Source organism: Gossypium arboreum, chromosome 6 (assembly GCF_025698485.1).
Source record: "Gossypium arboreum isolate Shixiya-1 chromosome 6, ASM2569848v2, whole genome shotgun sequence".
Lineage (NCBI taxonomy): Eukaryota > Viridiplantae > Streptophyta > Magnoliopsida > Malvales > Malvaceae > Gossypium > Gossypium arboreum.
Window position 1 is genome coordinate 138,343,848 of NC_069075.1, and position 25,307 is coordinate 138,369,154.

A 25,307-nucleotide genomic window follows, 5' to 3' on the forward strand; every position below is an offset into this window, starting at 1 on the left:
TTTGATTCTTGATATATTTTAAGATATCATAGAACCATGGTTGTCCGTCTGCCTCTTTCTCAATGCTACAACAGTGTGCAGGGACCTCGTATATGCTCATTTTGAGGGGCATTATTTCTGCTTCTTTACTTGCTTTGAACATTGAAGCCAAAGTGGCCAAGGCATCCGCCAGTTGGTTCTCTTCTCGTGGGAAGTAATGAAAAGTTATTTCTTTGAATTCCTTGATTAATCCAGCCACTAAATTGCTGTACTTAATCAATTTTGAGTCCCTCACTTCCCATTCTCCACGGATTTGGTAAATCACTAGGGCTGAGTCTCCGTATACCTCCAAGATCTCGATGTTTCGCTCGATAGCTGCACGAAGCCCCATGATATAGGCCTCATATTCTGCGATATTATTGGTACAGAAGAAGTTCAGTCTTGCGGTGAACGGATAATGATTCCCGTCTTGTGATACCAGGATTACTCCAATTCCATGCCCTAACGCATTCGACGCACCATCAAAGCACATCTTCCATGACCTCTCTTTTGATGACTCGAATTCTATTTCTGAGATGCACATTAAGTCTTCGTCTGGGAAATCGAATCTTAAAGGCTCATATTCTTCTGTTGTTCGAGTTGCTAGAAAATCAGCTATTGCGCTTCCTTTTATCGACTTCTGACTTACATAGGCAATGTCATATTCTGAGAGGAGAATCTGCCATCGCGCCATTCTTCCTGATAGTGCCGGCGATTCTATCATGTATTTTATCGGGTCCAACTTTGAAATCAACCATATCGTATGGTACAACATGTATTGTCTAAGTCTCCGAGCTACCCAAACCAGGGCGCAACAATATTTCTCAATGGATGAATACTTTGCCTCATAATCGGTGAACTTTTTTTGAGGTAGTAGATCGCTTTTCTTTCTTTCCGACTCGTCGTGTTGCCCCAAGATGCAACCCATTGAACTTTCGAACACAATCAAATACAATATTAAAGGTCTTCGGGAGTTGGCGGTACTAGCATGGAGGACTAGACAAATATTGTTTTATCTTATCAAAGGCCACCGGCATTCCTCGCTCCATTCTCCGGGTTATGTTTTGAAGAAGCCGAAAGATTGGGTCGCATTGGTTGGTAAGTTGAGCGATAAATCGGGCGATGTAGTTTAATCTTCCTAAAAATCCTCTAACTTCCTTTTGCGTGCGCGGATGTGGTAATTCTTGGATGGCTTTTATTTTATCTGGATCAACCTCAATACCTCTTTTACTGACAATGAAACCTAGCAACTTTCCCGAGGTAGCTCCAAATGTACATTTGGCTGGATTAAACTTTAGCTGAGACTTTCTCAGCCTCTCGAACAACTTCTTGAGGTTCACTACATGCTCTTCTTCCCCTCGGGATTTAGCAATCATGTCGTCGACGTAGACCTCTATTTCTTTGTGCATCATGTCATGGAATAACGTTACCATAGCCCTCTGATATGTTGCCCCGACATTCTTTAACCCGAATGGCATCACCTTGTAGCAGAACGTTCCCCACATTGTTATGAAGGTAGTTTTCTCCAAATCCTCAGGGGCCATCTTGATCTGATTATACCCGAGAATCCGTCCATGAAAGAAAACAATGAATGTTTTGCTGTGTTGTCCACCAACGTGTCAATATGTGGCAAGGGAAAATTATCTTTTGGGCTTGCTCGATTCAGGTCGCGGTAATCCACGCACATTCGTATTTTTCCATCTTTCTTTGGTACCGGGACTATGTTGGCCACCCATTCTTGATATTTGGAGGCTTGTAGGAAGCCAGCGTCAAACTGTTTCTTGACTTCCTCTTTTATTTTCAGCAGCATTTCGGGTTTCATCCGTCTTAATTTTTGCTGGATGGGCTTGCATTCTGGCTTTAATGGGAGCTTATGGACCACTAAATCCTCATCTAGCCCTGGCATGTCCTAGTATGACCATGCGAAAACATCTTTGTATTCGCGGAGTAAAGTGATGAAACTATGCGGTACTCTCTGAAATAGAAGTCCCAATCTTCACTTCTTGCTTCCTCTCTTGATTGCCCAAATTCTTGTTTCCACAAATTCTTCATGAGGCGAATCTGTTTATCCTCTTGCTCCACCATTCTTAACAATTCAGAGACGAGACATAATCTTGAAAGATTTTCTTGACTTCAAATTTTCCTAAGCAAATGACCTTCTCAAAATCGATTTCAAGATTCAGAATTCGGGCTTATTCATGTCGTCAATATCCGAGCACTGAAAGTTGAAATGGAAAAGGAAGCTATAGGGGATATCCAAGTATCGAAACAACAAACAAAATGTTATGTCATGGTAATGAGGCAAATGTAAAGATAGGCTATGAAATGAGAAAATGATCATGAAATTAGTGATAACGCAAAAATCGTGACAAAATGCATCTTCATCAATATTCGTTTAAATGATAAAGAGCGAATGCAAGCTCTTAAAAGAATTCTATTATATCTAAGGACACAATAGAAGGTTAATGTTTAGCATTACTCAAGACTTATAAACTACAAGAAGCTCCTCAAGAGTCCAATTGTTCAACATAAAACCGGGAGGGCAAAGGCGTATCCTCGAGACATCTTTACTTGCACCACTTCTTTGTCGATGACACTTATATCGACATTCGAAAACCCTTTCAATTAACCCAAAGATGTTTCGTGGATCATCTTGTCCAGGTACAACATTCCATGCAGATGTAAATGTTTTTGACAAATGAGGGTATTCTATCGGTTCCCATTCTGGTTCTCGGCCTAAAATTCTTGCAATTCTTCTCTCTTGATCTTTCTTCCACTGTCTTCTTCTTTGACACATGTCAGGCTGGAACCCCAAACCGTATCGGGCCTTGTGGTGCACTGGCTTTAAAGCCCTAACTATTCCTTGTAGATGTCTCCTAAACCTCTTCTCGCACGAGCTCCCTTCCTACGGTCAACTTGACACCCATTCTGGTATTTTTCGACAGTTTTGGCATCAGAATTCTGTTTCCTTTAGCGATGAAAGTGGCATTAACGAATTCGAAGATCGAAAGGAACATTCCACTGCGTCCTTGCTTACTTCCGGTATGGCGATCGGTAGAGATGGATGCGACGATGTCTTCTTCGCCTCGATCGTGACCAAACACACCATCCATGATAAATTTCACCTTTTGATGGAGGGATGATGGGATCGCTCAATGAATGGATCCAAGGTCTTCCCAAAAGGCGATTATAAGAGGGTGTAATGTCCATGACTTGAAACTCGACCTCATAGATGTAAGGCCCACTTCAAAGGGATTTCGATCTTTCCCATGACTTCGCGCCTCGTCCGTCGAATGCCCTTACCATGGAATGACAGGCCTTAAGTAGGACAAATCCATCCAGATTCGGAAAGCGTGGCCAATGGCATGACGTTTAATCTTGACCCATTATCGATGAGTACGTTCGGTATTATGTAGCCCTTGCGGTGAAGTCGTGATATGCGGCGCTTTCACCGAGCCTCTACCATTTGGCGGTATCTCATCATCACTAAAAGAGATGAAATTGTCCGCATTCGATTGTTTACCCATCTATCAAGCTTTTCGACAGATATGTTGTTGGCCACATAAGCTTGATTTAACACCTTCAATAAAGCATTCCGATGTGGCTCTGAATTTAACAGTAGAGATAGAACTGAGATTTGTGCTGGCTGCTTGCTCAATTGTTCCACCACACTATACTCGCTGTGCTTAATAAATTTCAAGAATTCTTGAGCTTCTTCCTCATTCACAGGCTTTTTAGTTTCTTGCACGGGTGGAATTTCTTGCTCGACCTCGACTTCGTGCATTACTGCTTTCCTTTTTTGGTGCGAGTCGCTACTTCTCTTTACCGGTTCAACTTCCCTAGAATAGCATCGTCCACTTCGAGTAAAATGACCTACCTCCCCAACATCTTCAGTTGTGGCTTTGGACTTTTCAACTTCCGGTGTAACGATATTAACATCATATCTCCACGGTACTATTTTGTTGTCCTTATACGGGAAAGGAGACTGTACTTCAATTACTATCTGTGGTTTCAATGGCTCTCTCATCGTGTCGTAATAAATTATCAATGGTCGATCAGCATTATAAGGGGGCCCTGATGATTGGCTATCAGAGACGCATACTTCTCTTTCGTTGGCATCTTCCCTCATATTAAGGACCTTGATCTCCTTATTATCCATCCGATCTTGAAGGAACCTTTTAAAATCCTCACATGACTGAATGTTATGTCCAACACTCCCATGAAAATTGCAAAAACTTTGACCTTCTTCTCCAAAAATTCTATCAGAGTGACTGAGCAATCCTTTCTTAACCAAAACCTCCCAGATTTTCTGCAGAGGCGTCCTTATTTCTGAAACACATCTTCTGTCCTTCCATTCATCCTCTTTCCCCACTGTGCTCACATTCCCTTCGGTATGGTTGGGGAACGGGTTCCCCGTGGCATTACTGGCACTATCGAATCGTAGGATACCCGCGTCGATAAGTCCTTGAACTCTTCTTTTGAAAGCAAGCAGCTTCTCGAGAGAGTGCCCCTGGTTTCCTGCGTGATATGCACAACTAGCATTTGGATCGTACCATTTGGGTATGGGGTTTAAGGGTGCCATGTAATGGGGAGATATTAATTGCTTCTCCAGAATTTTTGGGTACAATTCCCCATATGATCTGAGGAATAGGGGTGAATTGTCATCTCTCGGGATTGGGCCTTGTTGGTCTTGGTTCATTTCTGGGTTGGCTTTGAGTGGGTAGAGTGTTTTGTGGAAATGTGGTGACGGGCCTTTGGTTATTCATGGCGTATACAGGGTAGGACGGATGTGGTGCTTGGTAGTAAGGTGTTTGAGGAGGATAATGGAAATTCGGGGGTGGATAATTTTGAGGTCGGGGTTGGTTAGGATACGAATTGGGAACGTAACGACTCCCAGTTCTCACCATGTGGGCTTCTGGCTCTTTCTTCCTTACGGGTGCTGCTTTTCTTAAGCCTTCTGATCCTTCCATTCTGCCGCTCTTGACGGCATTCTCTATGAGTTCACCCGATATTACAATATCCGAAAAATCCTTCGTAGCACTTCCCACCAGCTTGTCATAGAATGGTGCTTTCAGAGTATTGATGAAAAGGACTGTTATCTCAGTCTTAGTCAGTGGAGGCTCCACTTGAGCCGAGATATCTCTCCATCTTTGCGCATATTGTCTAAAGGATTCTGCTGGTTTCTTTTCCATCATTTGCAAGGTCATACTGATGCCGCACCATCTCCGATACATGCTTGTCTTGATCGCAAAATGTCGACGCCAAGTCCTTCCAGGATCAAATCTTTTCTCTACTAAGTTGATTATACCACCGGAGAGCTGACCCTGTTAGACTATCTTGAAAGCAATGTATGAGTAGTTTATCCTCGTTCACATAACCAGTCATTTTTCGACAAAACATGACCAGATGCGCCTTTGGACATCTTGTCCCATCATACTTCTCAAAATCAGGCACTTTAAACTTTGGGGGCAAAATCAGATCGGGTACCAAACTGAGTTCTTTGGCATCTAGTGCGGAAAAGACTTCAGTGCCTTCTATCGCTTTGAGTCTTTCCTCTAGACTCCTATATTTTGCGTCATAGTTATCCGATTTCAACTTGGCTACCTCTGCTGGGTCATCCAAGTCTGGAACTAGTGGATCAGCAGGGCTAGCCCTTGGGCTTGACGCGAATATTCCTTGCCCCAAATTAGTGGGTGGAGCAGGTGGCATGGGTCGATGTTCCAAGCCAGTGGGTTCCCCTTGAGTACACCCTCTTTATGTTGTATATGCGAGTGGTGGAGTGAATCCTTGGGGATAGAGTGGATCCTGATCGTGGTGAATTCTTGATCGAGATTCTTCAATGTCAAGGCTCCGCATGGGTCCTTTCCCTTTAACTAGAGCTGACATCATCTCCATCATTTTGGCCATTTGATCTCTTTGCTCGAGTGATTCCTCTCGAGATCTCATCATTAGGTCTCTCGTCTCTTGTTGCGATTTGGCCAGTTGCTCTTGTAATTCTTTTTGAGTCCTTTCCATCCTTTCAATTCTCTCATTGAATTCAGCTTCCATCACTCTAGCTTGTCGGCGCGTTTTATACTGATGACGTGGTTCTAGTCTTGTGGTATTTCAACTGCGAATTATATATTTTGTCTTCAGCGACCGAGTATGGGATATGCAATGTATGGATGAATGCATGAATGAATGCACGAATGTCAAAATGTTAATATGTTAATTATGCAAGGAATGCAAAAGATTGGTGTTAATTTCAAGGTAGCCCCATATTTAGGCATTTCATTTATCAACATAGCCTATTACACAAAGTTTCTATTTTTCCAATGGTTACACAAATTTTCTAGCCACATTGCCTTGTTTCTTCACTTGCTCTAAAAACTCTGATATACTCGATCTTCGGCTCGGAGGGAATTGGCAACTGAGGACTTCGGCTTCATCTGATAATTGAACAACTTGCATAGCCGCTTTGCGAATTTCATTGATCAAGAAGTCGAGTTGCATTTCTTTTTCTTTGAGAGTTCCTTCATACGCGTGAATGTCCCTATCGATCGCTCACTCTTTTCTTCTAGAGCCTTTGGAGGTTATCTAATTATTGTTGACGAGATTGCAGCATATTTTCTAAATCTCGTGTTTTCCTTTTTAATTCTTGATGTTCAGACTGACTATTCGCCAATTCTGCAGTCACTATTTCATACTCGGCGTTCTTCCTTCTTAACTCTATCACAGTGCGCGCAGCCTTTTCCTCCTCTTTCTTTGCTTTTCCCTTCCAAAACTCAATTCCTCCCTTGATATTGCTTGCCTAACCCGCTATTCTTTATAGTGTTTCTTAATTTCTTGTTTTCCAAATGAAGGTCCCTTAAGTCGTTTCTCACAATCTCGGCTTCTCTTTGTACTTTTTCGATTCGGATCTTTCAATCGAACTTCAATCTTCAGTTGATAGTTTTCTTCTTGAAGGGCACTAAGGTCCCGAGACATCTTGGCCTTTTCTCGTTCGAATTCTTGTCTTGCCATTTCTAGCTCAGACGGCGTTTCCTCCGAGAAAGGATTCTGGATGGTGTAGTTGGTTGACGAGATTTGCTGACTATTTACCCGTTGCTTCCTCCATATGTCGTAATCTTGGGTAAGAGTATCAGCATACAAAGCTAATTCCATGAAATAAATTTCCTTCCAAGACTTTGCAGTGTCTCGGACTCTCTTCATATATCCTTCACCCGTGAAAGCGAACTCGAACTGTGCTAATCCTCCGCTTGGGAGGAATTGTCGCAAGAAAATTGCCTTTGGACCAATAGCGGAGCATATCCAACTTCTCCCCATAACCCAAGTAAAGGTACCCAATCTTGGCTTCCACATTTGTATAGCAGAACTGAAGGACGGATCCAGGGTGCTCTCCATGTTATATCCTCGGCGTGAAGATTTTGAAAAACTGATACCCAATATTGCTCGGTGACTTCCTTCGGCCATTCTTTCTTGAGGTAAGCTTCTAGCGGGGAGAATGTTTTAGAAAACATATGGAACGGAGTGCGCTCTACCTTCCAGAAGTGACTCAAAATCCAAACATTGAGCAACTGAGCACATCCACTAAATCGTCCCTTTCCAACCCTTCGACAAGTACTCAAGGACCTGAAGGTCTCGGCTAGGATAGTCGGGACAGGGTCGACTCCTTGTTTTAGCCTTTCGAAGAAATCAACTACTGCAACTTCGAGATGTCCGAGAACTTTTGGGAAAATGACCAAACCATAAATGGCCAAAGCGAATAGATTTACCCTTTTCAGCATGTCGGGATGGTTCAGAACCAAATCTCGTAGGGAGGACCATGGAATGCAAATGGTTTCATTCTTCTTTTTTATCTGCTTTTCGCCCATGCATCACCATGTCATCAATCTCACTAACTTTTTCTTGAAGGTCATCGGCTTAGGCTCCTTCACATATATTTTGCCGAATTGTATATTGTCGATGCGGAGTAAAGCAACATACTCTTCTATGGTTGGAGTCATGTCTTCTTGATTGATGGTGAAACACTGATAAGCTGGGTCCCAGAACCGAACCATGGCTTGAATCAACTGTTCGCTCACACGAATAGTGATCAGTGAGCTATATCTCCATACCTCCCGTGAAAATGTCTCTAGTGTCCGAATCCCACTGATTCCAAATTCGAACCAAATCCTCAAAGTTATTTTGGCGAACATTTACAGTTATATGTTCGGGCAAATTGGCAGCACATCCTTCCACTAGACTATCCCCCTTTTCTCTCTGAGTTTTTAGAGACCAGTCCCGAACCACGGCATTCTTCTCGGTTATTTGTGTAATTGACTCCTCCATCAGAAACCCGTTTTTTGGCAACCAACCTTTAATCAACACCTTCCTAATATGATGCCTATGATGCATGATAAAAATAAAAATAAAAACAAACAAACTTGGTTAATAAACAAATATAATTTCAAAAACAAGCTAAACTACCCAATCCAATTATTTTGCATAAACAGTGTAAGTGAAAGGCAAAAGGCATTTTCCCCGTGTACTTATTTTGGTGACTATAAGCGGACAGAGGTTCGGCATGGCTCTAATTGGATAGCTCGTATGGTTCATTATATGCTAATATAATGATATGTGCAAAAATATATATATATATATATATACATATGTATATAAAATATACACTAATATAATAATAGTTATAATAATACTAGCAATAGTAATAATTTGTAATAATAATTTATACACAATATGGAATTTAAAATATACATATATATATATATATATATATATATGTATATATCATTATTTTATATTATTGTTGTAAATTTTTATGTATATATTTTTATGTACGTTTCCCAATATTTTTTTATTGTAGATATTATTATTATTATTACATACTTTTATTATATATATATATACATATATATGTATTTTTATGTACATATTATTATTTTATATTATTATTACCAAATATATCATTTTTACTATTTTATTATTAGTACATGATTTGTTTCTATTTTGTAAATATCATTATTATTGTTATTTTAATATTCTAGTATTCCATGTTAATATTTTTCATTAATGATATCATTTTTTTTTTTTGCGTTCTTTATCTATTTTTAATTTCTCACTTTAGGAATATTTTTCTCATGTTTTAATTAATTTCAAAAATAAGGCAATGTACCGATTTAATATTAAGCTATCGATTTCATCGCTATGTTGGGTGAAATTCGTCGGCTTGTGAAACGGGACACCCTTTCTAAAAAAAAATCGAAAACTAAAAATTCCTATTTTTCAATCAGATCACGATTAAATATTATATTGAACTCGTATTTTTGAAAATCAAGTCAATACATGTTTATGAGATACCAATTTTGGGCGTCGTGAGGGTGCTAATACCTTCCTCGCGCGTAACTGACTCCCGAACCCCAATTTTTCTTTGAACTTTCACGTAGACCTAAATTTGGTCTTCTTTTTGTTTTAAAATAATTTTATTAGGTATCCGATCACACCTATAAAAAGGATCGGTGGCGACTCCCTTTGTTAATAAAATCGAAAGTTGATTTTTAAATGTTTAATAAATCACCATAATTAGCGACCAAGCGTAAAATTTTTTTTACGTCGCTACAAAATCAAAATAGATTTAATTTCACTAAAGACAAAGTCAATAGTTTTAAACTATATTCTTGAACTTAGAGTGTAAGAAAATGAGGACTGAGTCAATGGTGTTTAATGATATTCTTGGATATGGTTGGAGTTTTAGAAAATTAATTACCCTTTAAACTAATCTACAAGATACTGTCTATTATTTAATACATGACTTCCATCGAACTAAACAATACTTTTTTTCTTGATTGGACAATCTTAACAACTTGCGGGGTAGCCTTTAATTATTTATTTATGTACTATGAGATTCATCTCCAGAAATAATATATATTGAAGCCAAGTGTTTATTTTAGAGTGTCTTACTTCTTCAACAATCTAAGTATTGTTCTTGGATTGATTATATTTTATTTTAACTTCAATTTTTGTCTTCCAATTTTGAAGAGAGTCTAAAAGAGTTCACAAAATTTAAGCTTTTGTAAGGTTCGAAAGCAGAAAGAAGTCCAAAGAAGGTTAGGTGATATCAAGTATATTAAGGAAAGACATTTAAGCCTGAGTTAATAGTCCTATCTCTTGCAAATACAATATGTATAATTAATTATATTTCACATGATTCTTACATTTCTCTCGTGAGTTTGTAGGTTGTATCTACATCAATCGAGATGCTTCTTACAATATGAGACAAAACCTCAATACGGAAACAATACCTTCCGTTGAGAGTCCAAGACTAACCTCACTTTAATAGTGTAATTAATATTTTTTTTAAACATTACCAATTTAAATAAACCTTGATTGATTTGATCATGATTTCAGAAACTTATTAGCCAAAATATTGTTTTTAATACCCTTGTTTCAAAGTGATCAAAGAAAATCTTTTAAATTCAACATAAATAAATTATAATCTTAATCAAAAAAAAAAAAAAATCAAACGAGAGACTCAATGGGATAATTAAAACGACAGCGCTACATTTTTTGATCATGACGCATTACCCGCCAAAATTTATTAGGGGCCCAACTGTTTTACAGGTCAACGGTCAAACGTACTCCACCACTCCTTAATGCCTTTTATTTTTGTCTAATTATGCTCCAGTCCCTGTATTCTTATACAGTTAAATATTGGTCCCTTAAAATTCAATTTCAAGAGTTTAGTCCCTTTACTTGTTTGATGTTAAAATTAAAATTTAATTGATAATATTTTTAATTTAATTCTGTTAAATTTGAATAAATGAACTTTAATTTTCATATTAGGCAAGTAAAAAGATTAAACTTCTAGAAATAAAAAATATAGGGACTAAGGTTCAAAACTCTGAAGACTACAGAGACTGAGAGCAATTTAAACCTTTTGTTTTTATTTCTTTTATCATTAACTTCAAATCTTTTTTTTTTTTTTTCAATTTATATAAATATCGAACTGCCAAGCATGAACCAAAAACTGAAGAAAAAAATATGGACGGCTTTGATCAGCTACCGGATTCTCTGATCCTCCTGATCTTCAACTCAGTCTCCGACGTCAAAAGCCTGATACGTTGCCGCTCCGTCTCCAAACGATTCAACTCTCTCGTACCGCAAACTGATTCGATCCTCTTGAAAATCGACCGCGTCATCTCGTCGGAGTCAGACTCCGACTCGCTGTTCCTCACCCTCCTCAAGTCCTTTTTCAACTTCATCCTCCCCAAGCCTACACAGAGTCCACTCCCGAACCGGACGCACACTTACCCGGCTCAAATCCTCTCCCGGTTCCAACGAATCAGGGAACTCCACGTGGAATTACCGGCCGGGGATCTTCAATTAGAGAAAGGCACGGTGGTTAAGTGGAGAGCGGAGTTCGGCGAGACGTTGAAAACCTGCGTCATATTCGGGTTCCGTTTGGGTCATGACGGGAATTACGAAACGGAGTTCGCGGGAGGGTTGAAGAGGCGCATGATGTGGACGATAAGCGCGTTGATGGCTGCTTCCGTTAGGCATTTCCTGTTACGGGAAGTGGTTAGGGAACACAAGGGGATGGAAGAGTTAGTTATAACGGACAGGGAAGGGGAAGGGGAAGTGGTAATGGAGAAACAAGGGCTGAGGGAGTGGAGGGAGGCACGTGAGAGTCACGTGAGGATGGAGGAAGAAGAGGAGGAGAGAGGGAGGACAGTGGTCCCGAGTGTAAGGATGAGGATGAGGCATAAGCCAAGATTGGGTGCGACGCTGGTGGTGGTAAGGGCGGTGAAAGATTGGACCCACAATGGGAGGGAAGCTGACGTGGAAGATGCTGATTTGGCAGTGAAGGCTTTCGGGAATGGCGTATATGGGGATGCTGTCAGGGAATTGCTTAAGGCGAGGAGCTATCTTCTGGAAATGAACTCGTTTTAGTATTTGTATTTGTATGTATATACTCCATTGTATGTAGCTTTGTTTATATACCAAAATGGAAAAAGAAAATACGATTGGACAATGCAATTCTTGTGTAATAAATGCCCTCTGCCATCATTCTTCCCCAAAGTTAAAATTTTCTACTTTATTTTTTTTTCTTCTTAAAAATATTTTATTTAGCAAAAATTATATTTTCAGATATGGATATTTTTGTAAGGAATAATGAAATGTATGAAGCAATACAAATTTAGAAAGTTGAAGGAAGGAGGGTACCATTGGATGCAAGGACAATAATACACCAATATACGACAGGTTATGCCTAAAGAAAGTTGAAGGCCAAAAGAGTGCCGGCATGACTAATTCACCTTTTAGAAGGCTAACAACTTAGTCACTAGCCAGATTGGCAAACCAATGATGTCAATTGCCCACACCCCATGATAGGTACCTTTGAATGTGTGGTGAAAAGTACATGGTTATGTGATTTTTTTAGTCTTAGCTTTCACCCGTACCAGAATGGGTTTTAAATATCATTCTTTTTTTTTTTTTTAACTTTATTCTCATTAATAACTCTTTCTTTATACCATTACACTTATGTAAATTTAAATATTAAAAAACTCTCTAATCACAATTTTTAATATCTCCTCGCCAGCTCAACCATGCTCAATCCATCATCACCATCCTATTAGAGCATCAACATACAAAACATTCAACAATTGCCACTTTGACAATTACCACTTTGAATTATCTTTCAATGAAACCTTTTTTTTCAATCTTACAAATGGTACCAAAAAAAAGTAATTCAATAAAAATTTGTCATTTTAGGAGCGAAATAATAAGTATGCTTATTGAATTACTTTAAAACTTTCTCTGATTAAAAAAAGGGTTTCTAGAACCAACATTTTTTTGCCCAAATTAGTTTTCTAGCATGCAAACAATTAGTAAAAGAGAATATTGGATGCACATGTATGGGAATTCAACTTCAACAGCTCTAAAAAGAAAACCAAAAAAAAGTCATTGATGAATTTAAAGTAAGACAGGGCCAGCCATAGCGAAACCTTTTCCAAAACTTTAAAATGATCAACTTGGCGGTAAGCAAAGTTGAAACATGAAATTATTTATACACAAAATACGAATCTCTATACTTTCAAACAAACAAAGAAAAATTACTTCTTCTCATTGAGAATTAATCATGTTTTAACAATGGTTTTAGATTATGAAATAAAGAGTGTCATGTTAGATATAATCTTCGTCACTTTTTTTAAAAGTACATTTAGTTCAAAAGATTTGTTCATTAAACAATTTTTCTTCTTAGAAGCTTCAATCGTGTGTTTTCAATCATAAGTTAAAAGAGATAAAATGTAATCTAATTTATAATAAGAAATTTTTATGATACTTTTATGTTTTTTTTTTTTGTATTATGAACTTTAATTAAATTAATCTTATGGTCGCCTAAGCAAGTATGCTATCATCACCAAAGGCCATACTTCGGTCACCATCATTGGCTTTCCACCTTGTCTTAAATGGGATGAGCCAACTAACTTCACGTCAACCAAACCTTGTATGAACATATTTATTGGAAAAATCTTATAGCATCATAAAAGGGTCTCAAAGTATTAGTAAAATAAAAATGAATGCAATTTCTGATGAAGTTTTTATTATGAAACTGATTTCGACGTTCCTCAATCTATAACATACATGATGATTTAGATCAAATGGTGCCTTTGGAGTTTGCAGTTTTGAGTGCCATAGACTAATAGTCAATAAGAGTTGCTATTATATCTTTGAAATCTTCAAACAAATTTGAGAACTATTACACCAAATCTGCAGCATTTTGGTTTTTTTTTCTTTTCCTTTCCCTTTCAGCATTGAAACTATAGTCCCTGGTAACTATATTAATTAGGCTGCACCTAATTTCTTTTCCAGTTTTGACAAAATGCTCTGTTAGTACTGTATGCAATAGAAAATAAAAAAGTCGGGACCTGGGAAATCTAGGGTTATTTGCTATGATGAGGACCAGGGAGATCTAGGGTTATTTGCTATGATGATACAAGTTTATGGAATTACAAAATAAAAAATCAGCACTTCAACGATTCACATATCATAAATTAGTAAAAATTGAGAAGTTTGAGCTTAACATATTAGTTTTTATGAAATATACAAGCTAAATTTTGATAAATTAAAATAAAAAAACTCACTTTCTAGAATCAAAACTTAATCTTGTCCGCGGAGGCATCAGTCTTCTAGTTAGTTGTCGGTAGGGGATTTTTCAACTGTATTCTTTTTAGTTTCAATCCACTTTGTTTTCTTAAAAAATTATCCTGATTCTTATTTCAATCTATTTTGTTTCTATGAAAGCCCTTATTGTTTACTCCAATTTTTTTTTAAAGCTATTGTGGTTGTTGCTTACTACGCTTATATATGAAATTTGCCAAGACAATAGTGCTGCTACATTTATTGGGAACCATTCTCAAACGATCTTATCATAAGTACTATGACGATGATTGTAGTATTGAGTTTCGAGACACTGATGAGGATAGATCATTTCAAATATGATTTTTTGTTCATCATTAATGTAGTGGTACTTTTAGAACTCTAGACAATGAATTTTTTATTGATCGAAATTTACCCTCAAATTAATCTAATAATAATAGGTTAGAATGTAATTTTCAATGTATTGATTAAGGTAAGTCTTGCTTAAGTGAAGATGATTTAAGGGGAGACATAGAAAAACCCTTTGGAGGGGCTCCTCTCTATCATATTATCTGCAAGCAAGGAGCTTCTTTTGTCTGTTTTCTTCATATTCCTCATCATCTCCGATCGAACAAATTAGTCAGAACAGGTATTTATTGAATTTCAGTTTTTTATTATTTTTTCGAAGTTGATAAACTATCTGGGAAAGTAAGTAATAAGACGAAACTACTGAATTAAATGCTAGCTTGGGTTTTATTTTTCTTTATATATATATATATATATATATTAATTCAACCCCTCCATTGCATTCTCTACCATTTCTTCCGATCCTCAACTATGTCAATGATAATTATATCGGGTATTAATATTAAAGAATCAAATATTGTTGGAAAGAATAATCACGAGCTCTGAAAATATAGTCAATCCTTTCTATATCGATCATTTGATATAATAACATTTCGTTTTAACAACTAAGTTCCTAATAGATTCGATTTTTATGTTTTATTCTAATACTCTATAACAACTTTTCACTTCTAATTGCAATAATAATAGTTAAGAAGTACATTCTTTATTGCCTAAAATTTTAAGTAAATTTATAGATATTTCATATAAGCAACCCTATTAATCATAATTTATTGAATAAAAATGATATTAATTAAAATGTTATTTCAATAATTTGTTTAAATTTCACATGAAAAAGATATTAATTAATCATATTTTATTAAGTGAAAATAATATTTAATTAGTGAAATTAAAGATATCAATTTAATTAACTATTAAGTTCATTAATTAAAATTCTATTATGAATTTAGAACATTATAAAAATATAAATTGATTACTTGAATTTAATAACTCGTGGTATTGTAATTTGAAAATTCAGATTGATTAATTGAACTCGTGATACATATAAAGAAAGTATGAATAAAATTCTTCAAACTTTCACAAAGTTCACGATGTCCATGAAAGGGAGAAGAAACAAAGTTTGCACTTTATGCAATTTAACTTTATGCAATTTAGACTTTTTTCCATTAAATCCACCATTTCATCCAAAATTCATGAAAATTTCTATAGTCACCAAAAAGAAAAAGTGAAGTAGAGATCCTAAACAGTTTGATTATCAATTTGAATTATCAATTTGAAAGTAAGAAATTGGAGTTGGAAGTGAAAGAAGTTAAGAGAAAATAGGAAACCAATGTATCCAGGCTTGAAAATGAAGATGGAAATGTGAAAAAGCACAGGTATGTGAAGACATTAGTTAAAAAATTAAGCTGGTAAGTGATTTAAATTATTATGTTATACTTATTGGTGTGTTTAACTTGATGAGATATTGTAAGAATTAATTTTGTATAATTATTTTCGATGTTCTAAGTAAAGATAATATTATGTTTATGTATGAACAGAACGATGGATGATTTTAAATGAATAATTAAAAGAAAGTAAGGGTGAGTAGTTTAATTATGAAAATTTGTAATTCAAAGTTTATTAGTGCGGATGATGATTTGTGTCTTTATGATGTTCAAAGTGGTAAATATTTATTTTGAATATTATTTCGATGAGTAAATTGAAAAAAAAATTGTTAGACGACAAAGCACAATACACAAGACATAGGTGGGTGCCTAATATGGCTACAGACTTGGGCACTGTAGAGAATGTCATTTTTTGCATCAATTAGTCACCAAACATGTCTTCCCACTTGTAAATAGGTGATAAAATTTAAGCATTACATCAATAATTTTGCTTTTTTATTTGTGGCCCTTGATTGAGTACCAACGCTGGTACGTCGAGAATGAGAAACTGTAGGATTCTCAAAACCCCCTTGGTAGAAAATAATATGAGATAGATTCTTAGTGAAATAAGATTAAAGAAAGTAAAGGATAAGAGATGTTAAAGAAAAATGTAATAAGAAATTCAATTAAGTAAATTATAATTTGAAATCCTATTATTAGAATAATGAATGAAAATAATAATACGATGATGTATTAGTTTAATAAAACAACTAAGGTGATGTGCTAAGTGTATTGAACTGTTAAAGTTTACAATGACCATAAAGTAAAGGTGAGAAGAGACTATTTAACTTCAAATAGAAATTGGTAAGTTAGAATATCCTATACTTGGTATTGGAGGTCATGGAATGGTATGGTAAGTTATATGTTAGCGGTGTAATGCAAATTAAGTGAAGTGTATATTGTGGTTAATTAATGGAAGGACAAGATTTATGTCAAAAATTATAAGGATATATGAAGGCTATAGATAACTGATAGACTAAAAATATATACAAGAAAACATGAATTTATGAAGAAACGAAAGAAAGAAAATTATATGAATTAGAAGGATAAGTAAAATATATGTTCAAGAGATGGAAGAATTTAGAAGCAAGTGCATTATTGGGATAAAGAAATTTTAGATATATGATCACAAGGGAATAAAGAAAGTAAAGAAATAATGAAATTTATAGTTACTCAAATTAAGAAAATTTCAAGAATGAAATTTTATTTCGGAAGAATGTTTCTAATGCCCTAAAATCATCATCCTAACTTTTGTAAAATGATATATTTAGAAAGCGTATAATTGAATTATTAAGTAAATGAAATAAAATATATCAATGTTAGTAGAGGAAGGTATTGGATAATGGAGAATGTCCAAAAATAAATGAATAAATTATAAATTAATATATATATATATATATATATATATATAGTATTATATTGTGGGATATAAATTTAAGGTATTGACTAAATTGTAAAAAGTGAAGTGATGGGGTCACATTGTGAATATTCAAAAGTTGAGAGGTTAAAGTGTAAATTCAAAAGTTGAAAGACTAAAAGTAAAAATAACCAAAAGTGAAAAGGACATAAATGGAAATATAAAACTTGACCAAGGGCAAAATAGTCATTTAGCAAAATAATAATAAATAATTTTGAGAAAATTACCAAAATGACATTAAATATATGGATGAATTATGACCATTAGATTTGCTTAGCCTTAAAGTATAAAATATAGGTCATTGGATTGTAATCATGATGTTGATGATATTTTAAATAATATATTAATAATAAATAAATTAAATTTTTGATAATATTTTAATAATAAAATGTTACTATAAAAGGAGGAAAGATGAATTTTCTTCATCCTTGTCTTCCCAACGTGAATGTCATATGGAGGAAAGAAAATAAAAACATTTCCTTCTTTTATAATTTGGTCATTGATTATTCAATTCTACTATTTCACCTCAAAATCATAAGAATTTCTAAAAGGAAAATGGAAGTAAAGATCTTAGAGAGTATGTTCATCAACTTAGAAGCAAGAAACAAGTAGATGGAAGTGAAGAAAAATAGATGGAAAGAGAGGGGTAGTAATGAAGTTGAGAAAGAAATGGAAGAGAAACAAAAGAGATGAAATTCTTGTCAAAAGAGGTAAGTTTTCAAATTAACCTTACTTGTATTTCAATAGATTGAGTTAAAAATATTTTGAGTGGGATGTATAAAACATGTATTTAATCTAAATATTAGAAATAGAAAGTATTTGATGAAGAATAGAGACTTAAAACACTAAATTGGTAAGAGAGAATGTGATTTGTATGGTGAAAAGTACTAAGATTAAAAATAAATATGTAATCTACATATAGACATAAGTGATTAAATTTTGTAGTAATCAAAAGTATGGCAATTATGTGTGATTGAATGAAAGCTAGTGCAAAGAACCATGGAAAAAATATTTTCATTAAAACAGTTTGGACATCAATAATAACTTAACTTTGAAAATTCATCAAAAATTATAGAAATTTATTTAGAGATTGAATTAAATATGGAATTAAATATTATTGGGTCTAGCTTCATATGGAAGAAATGGTGAAAGAAATGAAATTTTATATTTTGAGATATATTAGTTTTCGTGAAATAAGGTCGGAGTGGATTAAGGTTTCCCTATTTTGAATTTGGAAAATCATCAAAAAATTTAAAAAACTTGATTAGAGGTTTAAATTTATATGTTTAAATGAGCCTATTTTCAAGAGAAACAAACGGAAACATCATTTGAACCCTGTACTAAGAGATAATTATTTTTTAATAAAGAAAGTCGAAGCTGTCAAACAGTAGAACAAGGAAAATTTTGAAGAATATACTGTACTGATTGGCTAAATTATAAATTCTAAAATTTTTATGGTAAAAAGATATTTGAGTCTAGTTTCAAAAACATTAAGCGGATCTTAATTTCAAATTTTGTAGCTCAAGATATAAATAAATTAGTGACTATGAATCAAGGGACAGCTTTGATATGAACAAATAAGTAAATAATGGAATTATAGATAATGTTACATATAAACATGTTATATACTAAAAGCTAAAGATTCTAATAAATATATACACAAAGAACGAGAGTGGAAAGGAGAAGAAGGAAATTTATATATATAGTAGATGAATTTGAAATGTTTTAAAATGGTTGTAGCGATGGAATGATTAATATATGTGAGTATGTTTAAACGAATTAATAAAATAATAAGCGAATAATTGTTAATTAATGTGATATTGAAGTCTTTGATAAAATTTTATGAAGAATTAAATTGATTGGCATAATTTAGAAATAAATATGAAATATACATAAAGTGGGTGAACTACTTTTGAAAGTACAAGTCCTCCAATGGTCTTATTTGTAAAACTTTAATATTTGTGTATTTTTATAATCTTTGTTATCTTTGATTGAAGATCATGTTTTTATGAGAACTTGAGATTAGAAATAGATATAAGTGGATGATATGTAAAATGAAGTGACAGTTATGACATCTGAATACGGTTTAGGTAATGATATAAAAATAAATAAATAAAAATAAAGCACGAAACTTGTAGGAAAATAGAAATGACGTCACGATGACAAGTTCACTATGTCACAACGTGGAAACCCCAACGTCGCGACGACAATCCAAAAATTTTATAAACTTCACAATTTGGTTTTTGATCAATTATGGATGTTTTAATGAGCTCATTTAACTCATAATTAGTTCTGCAGTAAATTCAATTATTATTAAAATAAGTTAATGATCTACATTAATTAAATAATATGATAAATTAATCTAAAATTTTTAGTCATTACTTCAGCAATAAACGTGACATCCCGGTGCCTTGACTTGGTGATCGGGTTGGGTATCGGGGTGTTATAGAAACCATATTTATGTTGGGCAATTGATACTAGTCCCTCCACACATGCACTAATGAGGGCACCAACACCATTGACTAGGGCATCAGCCTCCTATACCCCAACCTGAGCCTGAGCACAAGCCCGAGCCCGAACCCAAGCGGTTTTATACATAGTCTGGGGTTAGTTCTCATCATTCGAATTTGGGGCAGATATTATTTTTCTGGCTCATCAGGCTACACATATTAGTCAAAGATTTCTGATTCCAATTCAGATCATTCAGATCCGAGATTATCAATGATGTTTGATATCTTCAGCCCATTACCACCCCAGTACTCCACCCCGCCCAGGCCAATTTTTGGGATATACAATTTTTTTAGTATGTTTAGCACACTCCAAGATTCGTCGATGGATGCTGTGAACGATGTTCCAGGTAAGGATAACAATGGCCGTCACGAGAACCCTCAACGCCAACGTTGAGCACCATAACGGTTTATCCTACGGACAATACCATTGAACCATCAATTTTAGTACGTGTAACATTATATTTATTACATTTAGTTTTAATTGTAATTTAAATTTTCAAGTTTGTATTAATTAAATTATAATAAATTACTTTTCATCCATATCACTAGTGTAGTAAATTTTAGTATTATATATATTTTTGTATGTGTATTTGAAATAGTTCACATATAAAAATATTTGAATTATCATACCCACAATGTAGATGAAAAATAATTATTTTTAAAATATTTTACATATAAAAATAATAATTATATTTGAAATAATTATTCCATTTTATAATATTAGAAATGTAATAGCCCGATTTTTAGTGGTGTCGAAAGTAGTGGTTTCGGGATCATAAGTCTGACGAGTAAGTTCAAATAATTAGTATTTAAATTATACGAGTCAATAATAATTTTTATATTGAATTTTGATTTGAGGATTTTAACTAATTGAATTAAAAGTTAGTATAAATGGTTAGGTTTAAAAGGCAAGTGGTTATTGAAAACGAGGTATTAGGATCCTGTTTTCGTAATTTAAAGCCATAAATATTTTATTAAATATCTACAAATTCGTTTTATATGTGAATTAAAGTTTGATCCGAAAATTTTAATGATTTATTGTTTAATTATGGTAAAATGATTAAAGCGTAAAAGAGGTAAAACTTAATTGCTTTTGATTTAAAATAGTAAAGGGACTAAATGGTAATTAAACCACGGTTAAAAAGTCCAAGTCGTGGTGACATGATTAAATCCACTAACTTTTGGACTATTTCTCATTTAGTCCTAATTAGTTTAGGATTAAATTGAAATTGAGCTTATTTAGTTAAAATTTAAAATAATTGAAGGACCAATTGTGCAATTAAATCCTCATTAATTGATAATTATATCATTTGAATAGATAGTGGACGGTTTGCAACGCTAGTTACAGGAAATTTTATTGAAATTGTAAGGTTATAATAGTAATTTTTAAATTAAGTAAAATGTAATTAAAATAAAAAGCAAAAATGGCTATCTTTTTATTTATTCCTTCAAAAACTAATTCCACCATTGTTGAGAAGAGAAACTTTCGGCCAAGCTAGGTTTCATCGATTAAGTAGGTAAATCTTGCTCGTTTTTAGTAATTTTTATGTTTTTGAGCTCGTAATAGCTTAATCTAGCTAACTCGAGGACTAATTTGTAAAACTGTTGAACGGTATGGATTGTGCCATTGATAAATTTGAGTTTTTCTCAAAGTTTTATGGTAGATAATTAAACTTGGTTGCTGAAGAGGAATGTTTTGTGAAATAGTTTTTGTTGATTTTAATGTTCAAGGATTAAAATGTGAAAATAATAAAAGTATAAGGACTTGATAAAAAATAATAGAAAGTATGGGCTGTAATGAGGGGGTTAATTTATGGGCTAAGCTTGGATTTAATATAAAATGGTTAAATTGCATGATTTGAACCTAGGGACTAAATTGTATAAAAATAAAATGTTGGGGTAATTTTTTAAAAATGTAAAAAGGACTTAATTGCATAAAATGAGTTAATTTTACTGTTGGAATTATTTAAATGAATGAAAATATTATTTTTAGATCAAGAACATGTGGAAAACTGAGGAAAAGAGAAAATTAACGAATAGTCCTTATACCTTTGTCTTTGCTGCAATTTAATAAGGTAAGCTCGTTCAATTTACTTTTAGTACATTTATAAATATTTTATATGAACCTAATTGCATAATGTTGGATTATATTAATGTGTGTAAATGAAAATGGAAATGATGAATTGAAATAACGTCGATCGTTTATTAAAATGCTCTAAACCGTTACTGCAAATCAATCTTGTAAGTTCGTATTTTTATTTATACTTCTAATGATTTTTATATCCTTTGTTAATATAATTTTCTTAAATTTTATATTGTATAATAGTATGATCTTTAAAAAGAAAAATGGAATACTGAATGAGCTCAAACGAGCAATGTCTACTGATTGTACTGAATGTGTTCAAACGAGCAATATCTACTGAATTTACTGAACGTGCTCAAAAGAGAAATGTCTATTGATTATACTGAAAGTTGCTCAAACGAGCAATATCCACTGATTATACTGAATGGGCTCAAATGAGCAATATCTACTGAATATACTGAACATGCTCAAAATAGCAATGTTTACTGATTATACTGAAAGTTGCTCAAATAAGCGATATCCACTGGTTCTGCTGAATGGGTTCAAACGAGCTATATCCACTGATTATACGGAATGCATGCTCAAACGAGTATTATCCACTAATTAAGCGAAATGAGGTCTTACTGTACTGATTATTTGAAAATAAATACCAAAATAATGTTTTAATCACTATTCGTCTATTTGAAAGTTGTGATTGACAGGAACTCTGTTAACTAATCTTTATTTGAATTATTATTTATGTTGATTTAATAAGCTTTATTGTTCAATCGATGGACTTAATAAGCTTTATGAAAGCTTACTCGTATCAATTGTCTTATTTCTTGTAGATACGTTTTGTGGATCGAGAGATCAGATCAGCACAAAGAAATCACACTATCTGGGGATCATTTGGTAACTTTTGAATACATCTTAGCTTATATGGCATGTAATAAGAATAATTGGTCATGATTATAATGGTTCATACGTATTTTGTAATGAGTATGTGATGTACTTTGATGTTGTGGTATGAGTAACTAATGTGGTATACATGTTAATCCCAAGTTAAAGTAAATCGATGAACATGAAATGGTAAGTTAGTATGAGTTAGATATTTTAGGTGTGTAATGATGCATAATTGCTTATGTTGTATAACTTGATATGCTTATGTCCTTGAGTATTTATAACTATTTGATGCATGAATATATGATACCAACTTAGGTGCAAGTGATATGGTTGTGTGATGTAATAAGACAAATGACATATTGAGTAAGTTTGTGTAAAGGATCATGAAATAGAAGTAACATGTTAAGTTAGTATGGTTTATAAATGGTTGGTATGTGTAAAGGGTTATGAATAGCATGAACATTATAATGTGATTGGTATGGGATACTTTAGTGTGTTTTGATGAATAGAAATGACATATTTTAGTTATCCTAAAGTGTATTTATAAACTTGTGAACATGTGAGATAAATTGGGTTAGGTACATGTGTATTTGGGTGAGATACAAGAATGAATTTGGACATTTTTAGGCACACATGGCCTGGGACACGGGCGTGTGCCCTGAACGTGTTTAGGTGCAGTTTTCACACGGGCTAACACATGGCCTACGACACGACTGTGTGAGGGTATTTCAAATGTTACACGGGCTAGCACACAGCCTGCGACATGACTGTGTGGAATTGTTTCAAAAGGTACACAGTCAGCCACATAGGCGTACCCTTGCACCACACGGCCTGGGTTGAGTCACATGGCCTGACCATACAACTGTACGAACCCTGTCTTTTTAAAAAAATTTTAGTTTTTCCTAAACTTTCTGATTTGCTTTGAAATGTTCTCTGATTGTTCTTAAACTATTTTTAAGGTCTCATAGGCTCGATTTAAGGCCCATAAGTGTATGTTTACTTCAATATGAATTATTTAAAATATATATATTGTTAATTATTCTAGTGAACTTGATGCTATTATTACTTAATGTTCTGAAACATGCAATGACACTCCGAAACCCTAATCTGACAACAGAAGCGATTATGGGTGTTACAAGAAATCATCGTACCTACAACATACGTGGAGAAAATAAATATTTGACATATAAATATTATATATAAAGAAAAATATATCAAAAAATTAGTTGATGTTTATTTTATATATTAAGGAGTTATTAATTTTCAAATATTTTTAACATAATGATATATATAAAATATATATTTCTATTATATAATTACATATTTATTATTTGATTTTATAAATAAAAGAAACATTAATTAAAAAGATGAATAAAAAATAAAAGACTTGAAAATAATATATTTATTAATTAAAAACTTAAAATAAGATGAAATAAAAATTACAAATGCACTTAAAAGAGAAATTAAATCTAAGACTTAAGAATGAAATAATTATTGTTAAACCATTTAACCAAAGGAGTTTATGTATTAAAAATATTAATTAAAAAAACTTAGAACAACATAAAATAAAAAATACAATTGTGTGTAAGAAAGAAATTAAATCTAAGACTCAAGAATAAAACTACTAACATTTAGCCATATGACCAAAGCAACTGATTTTATTTTAAAGGTCAGAAAATGCGTTTAAAGGTAAAACAAGTCCAATTGGGCGCACTTTCTGACCAATTGTGAAAAAACGTGTTTCCAAAATTAATTTATTTCTCTAATTTTTCAAAATTTTGACCTAATTTCAATATTATTTCTAGTCCCGAGTAATTTAGCCTAGTAACTACTTTCCAATGAACAAAAGAATATTAAGTAAAATAAAGGTAAATTATTTGTTAGTATTTCTCATAAACATATATTCTTTATTACAACTAAGCTACAAAATGATTTTACTTTGAAACTTGAAACCAATATAAACAAATAAACATGAGATACATCTTATTTTATAATTGTTAGTAAGTTTTTCTTTACATGCCCTAACGATTTTGTAAGAATAAAATTCATATATTTATAATAAATGGGTTGAGTTTCAATATAATAGACATATTTAAAATGATATTTTTTTAAAAAATATGAAATTTGTCAAATTCATAAATACCTTAGGAACCCAAATCAACTAGTTAGTAGGAATCCAACAAATTATTGTTTTTAAGAAAGAATCATGGATATTATATTTTGTATGAGATTTTTTATGAGATAGGATGTTAAAAGACACGAAATGTCCATTTGAATTATTCGTCTTTTCTGCAATCCTATAAAAGTTTTGATGTTATAAGTTTGCAGCTGGGGTGGATCTTTCGGAATATATGGTCCCAGATATGATTTGATATCGATGTTATGTGGATCTTAATCTCGCGTGTTGACTTGATGGTCAAAAATGTTCATTGTCCTAGGTGTGGTCTACGTTCGAGCCGCGCCAATCGCGTTGCCGTTAAGGCTTTGCCCTCCCT

The 25,307-nt window shown here is 33.6% G+C and overlaps 1 protein-coding gene across 1 annotated transcript; it reads left to right on the plus strand.

Annotated features, from left to right (window-relative positions):
• The first annotated feature begins 10,985 nt into the window (after positions 1-10,985).
• Positions 10,986-12,079, plus strand: LOC108485592 (F-box protein AUF1-like). Its single transcript, XM_017789451.2, has one exon. The coding sequence runs from the start codon at positions 11,035-11,037 to the stop codon at positions 11,941-11,943; it is 909 nt and encodes a 302-aa protein (XP_017644940.1). The 5' UTR covers positions 10,986-11,034; the 3' UTR covers positions 11,944-12,079.
• Positions 12,080-25,307: the final 13,228 nt, after the last annotated feature.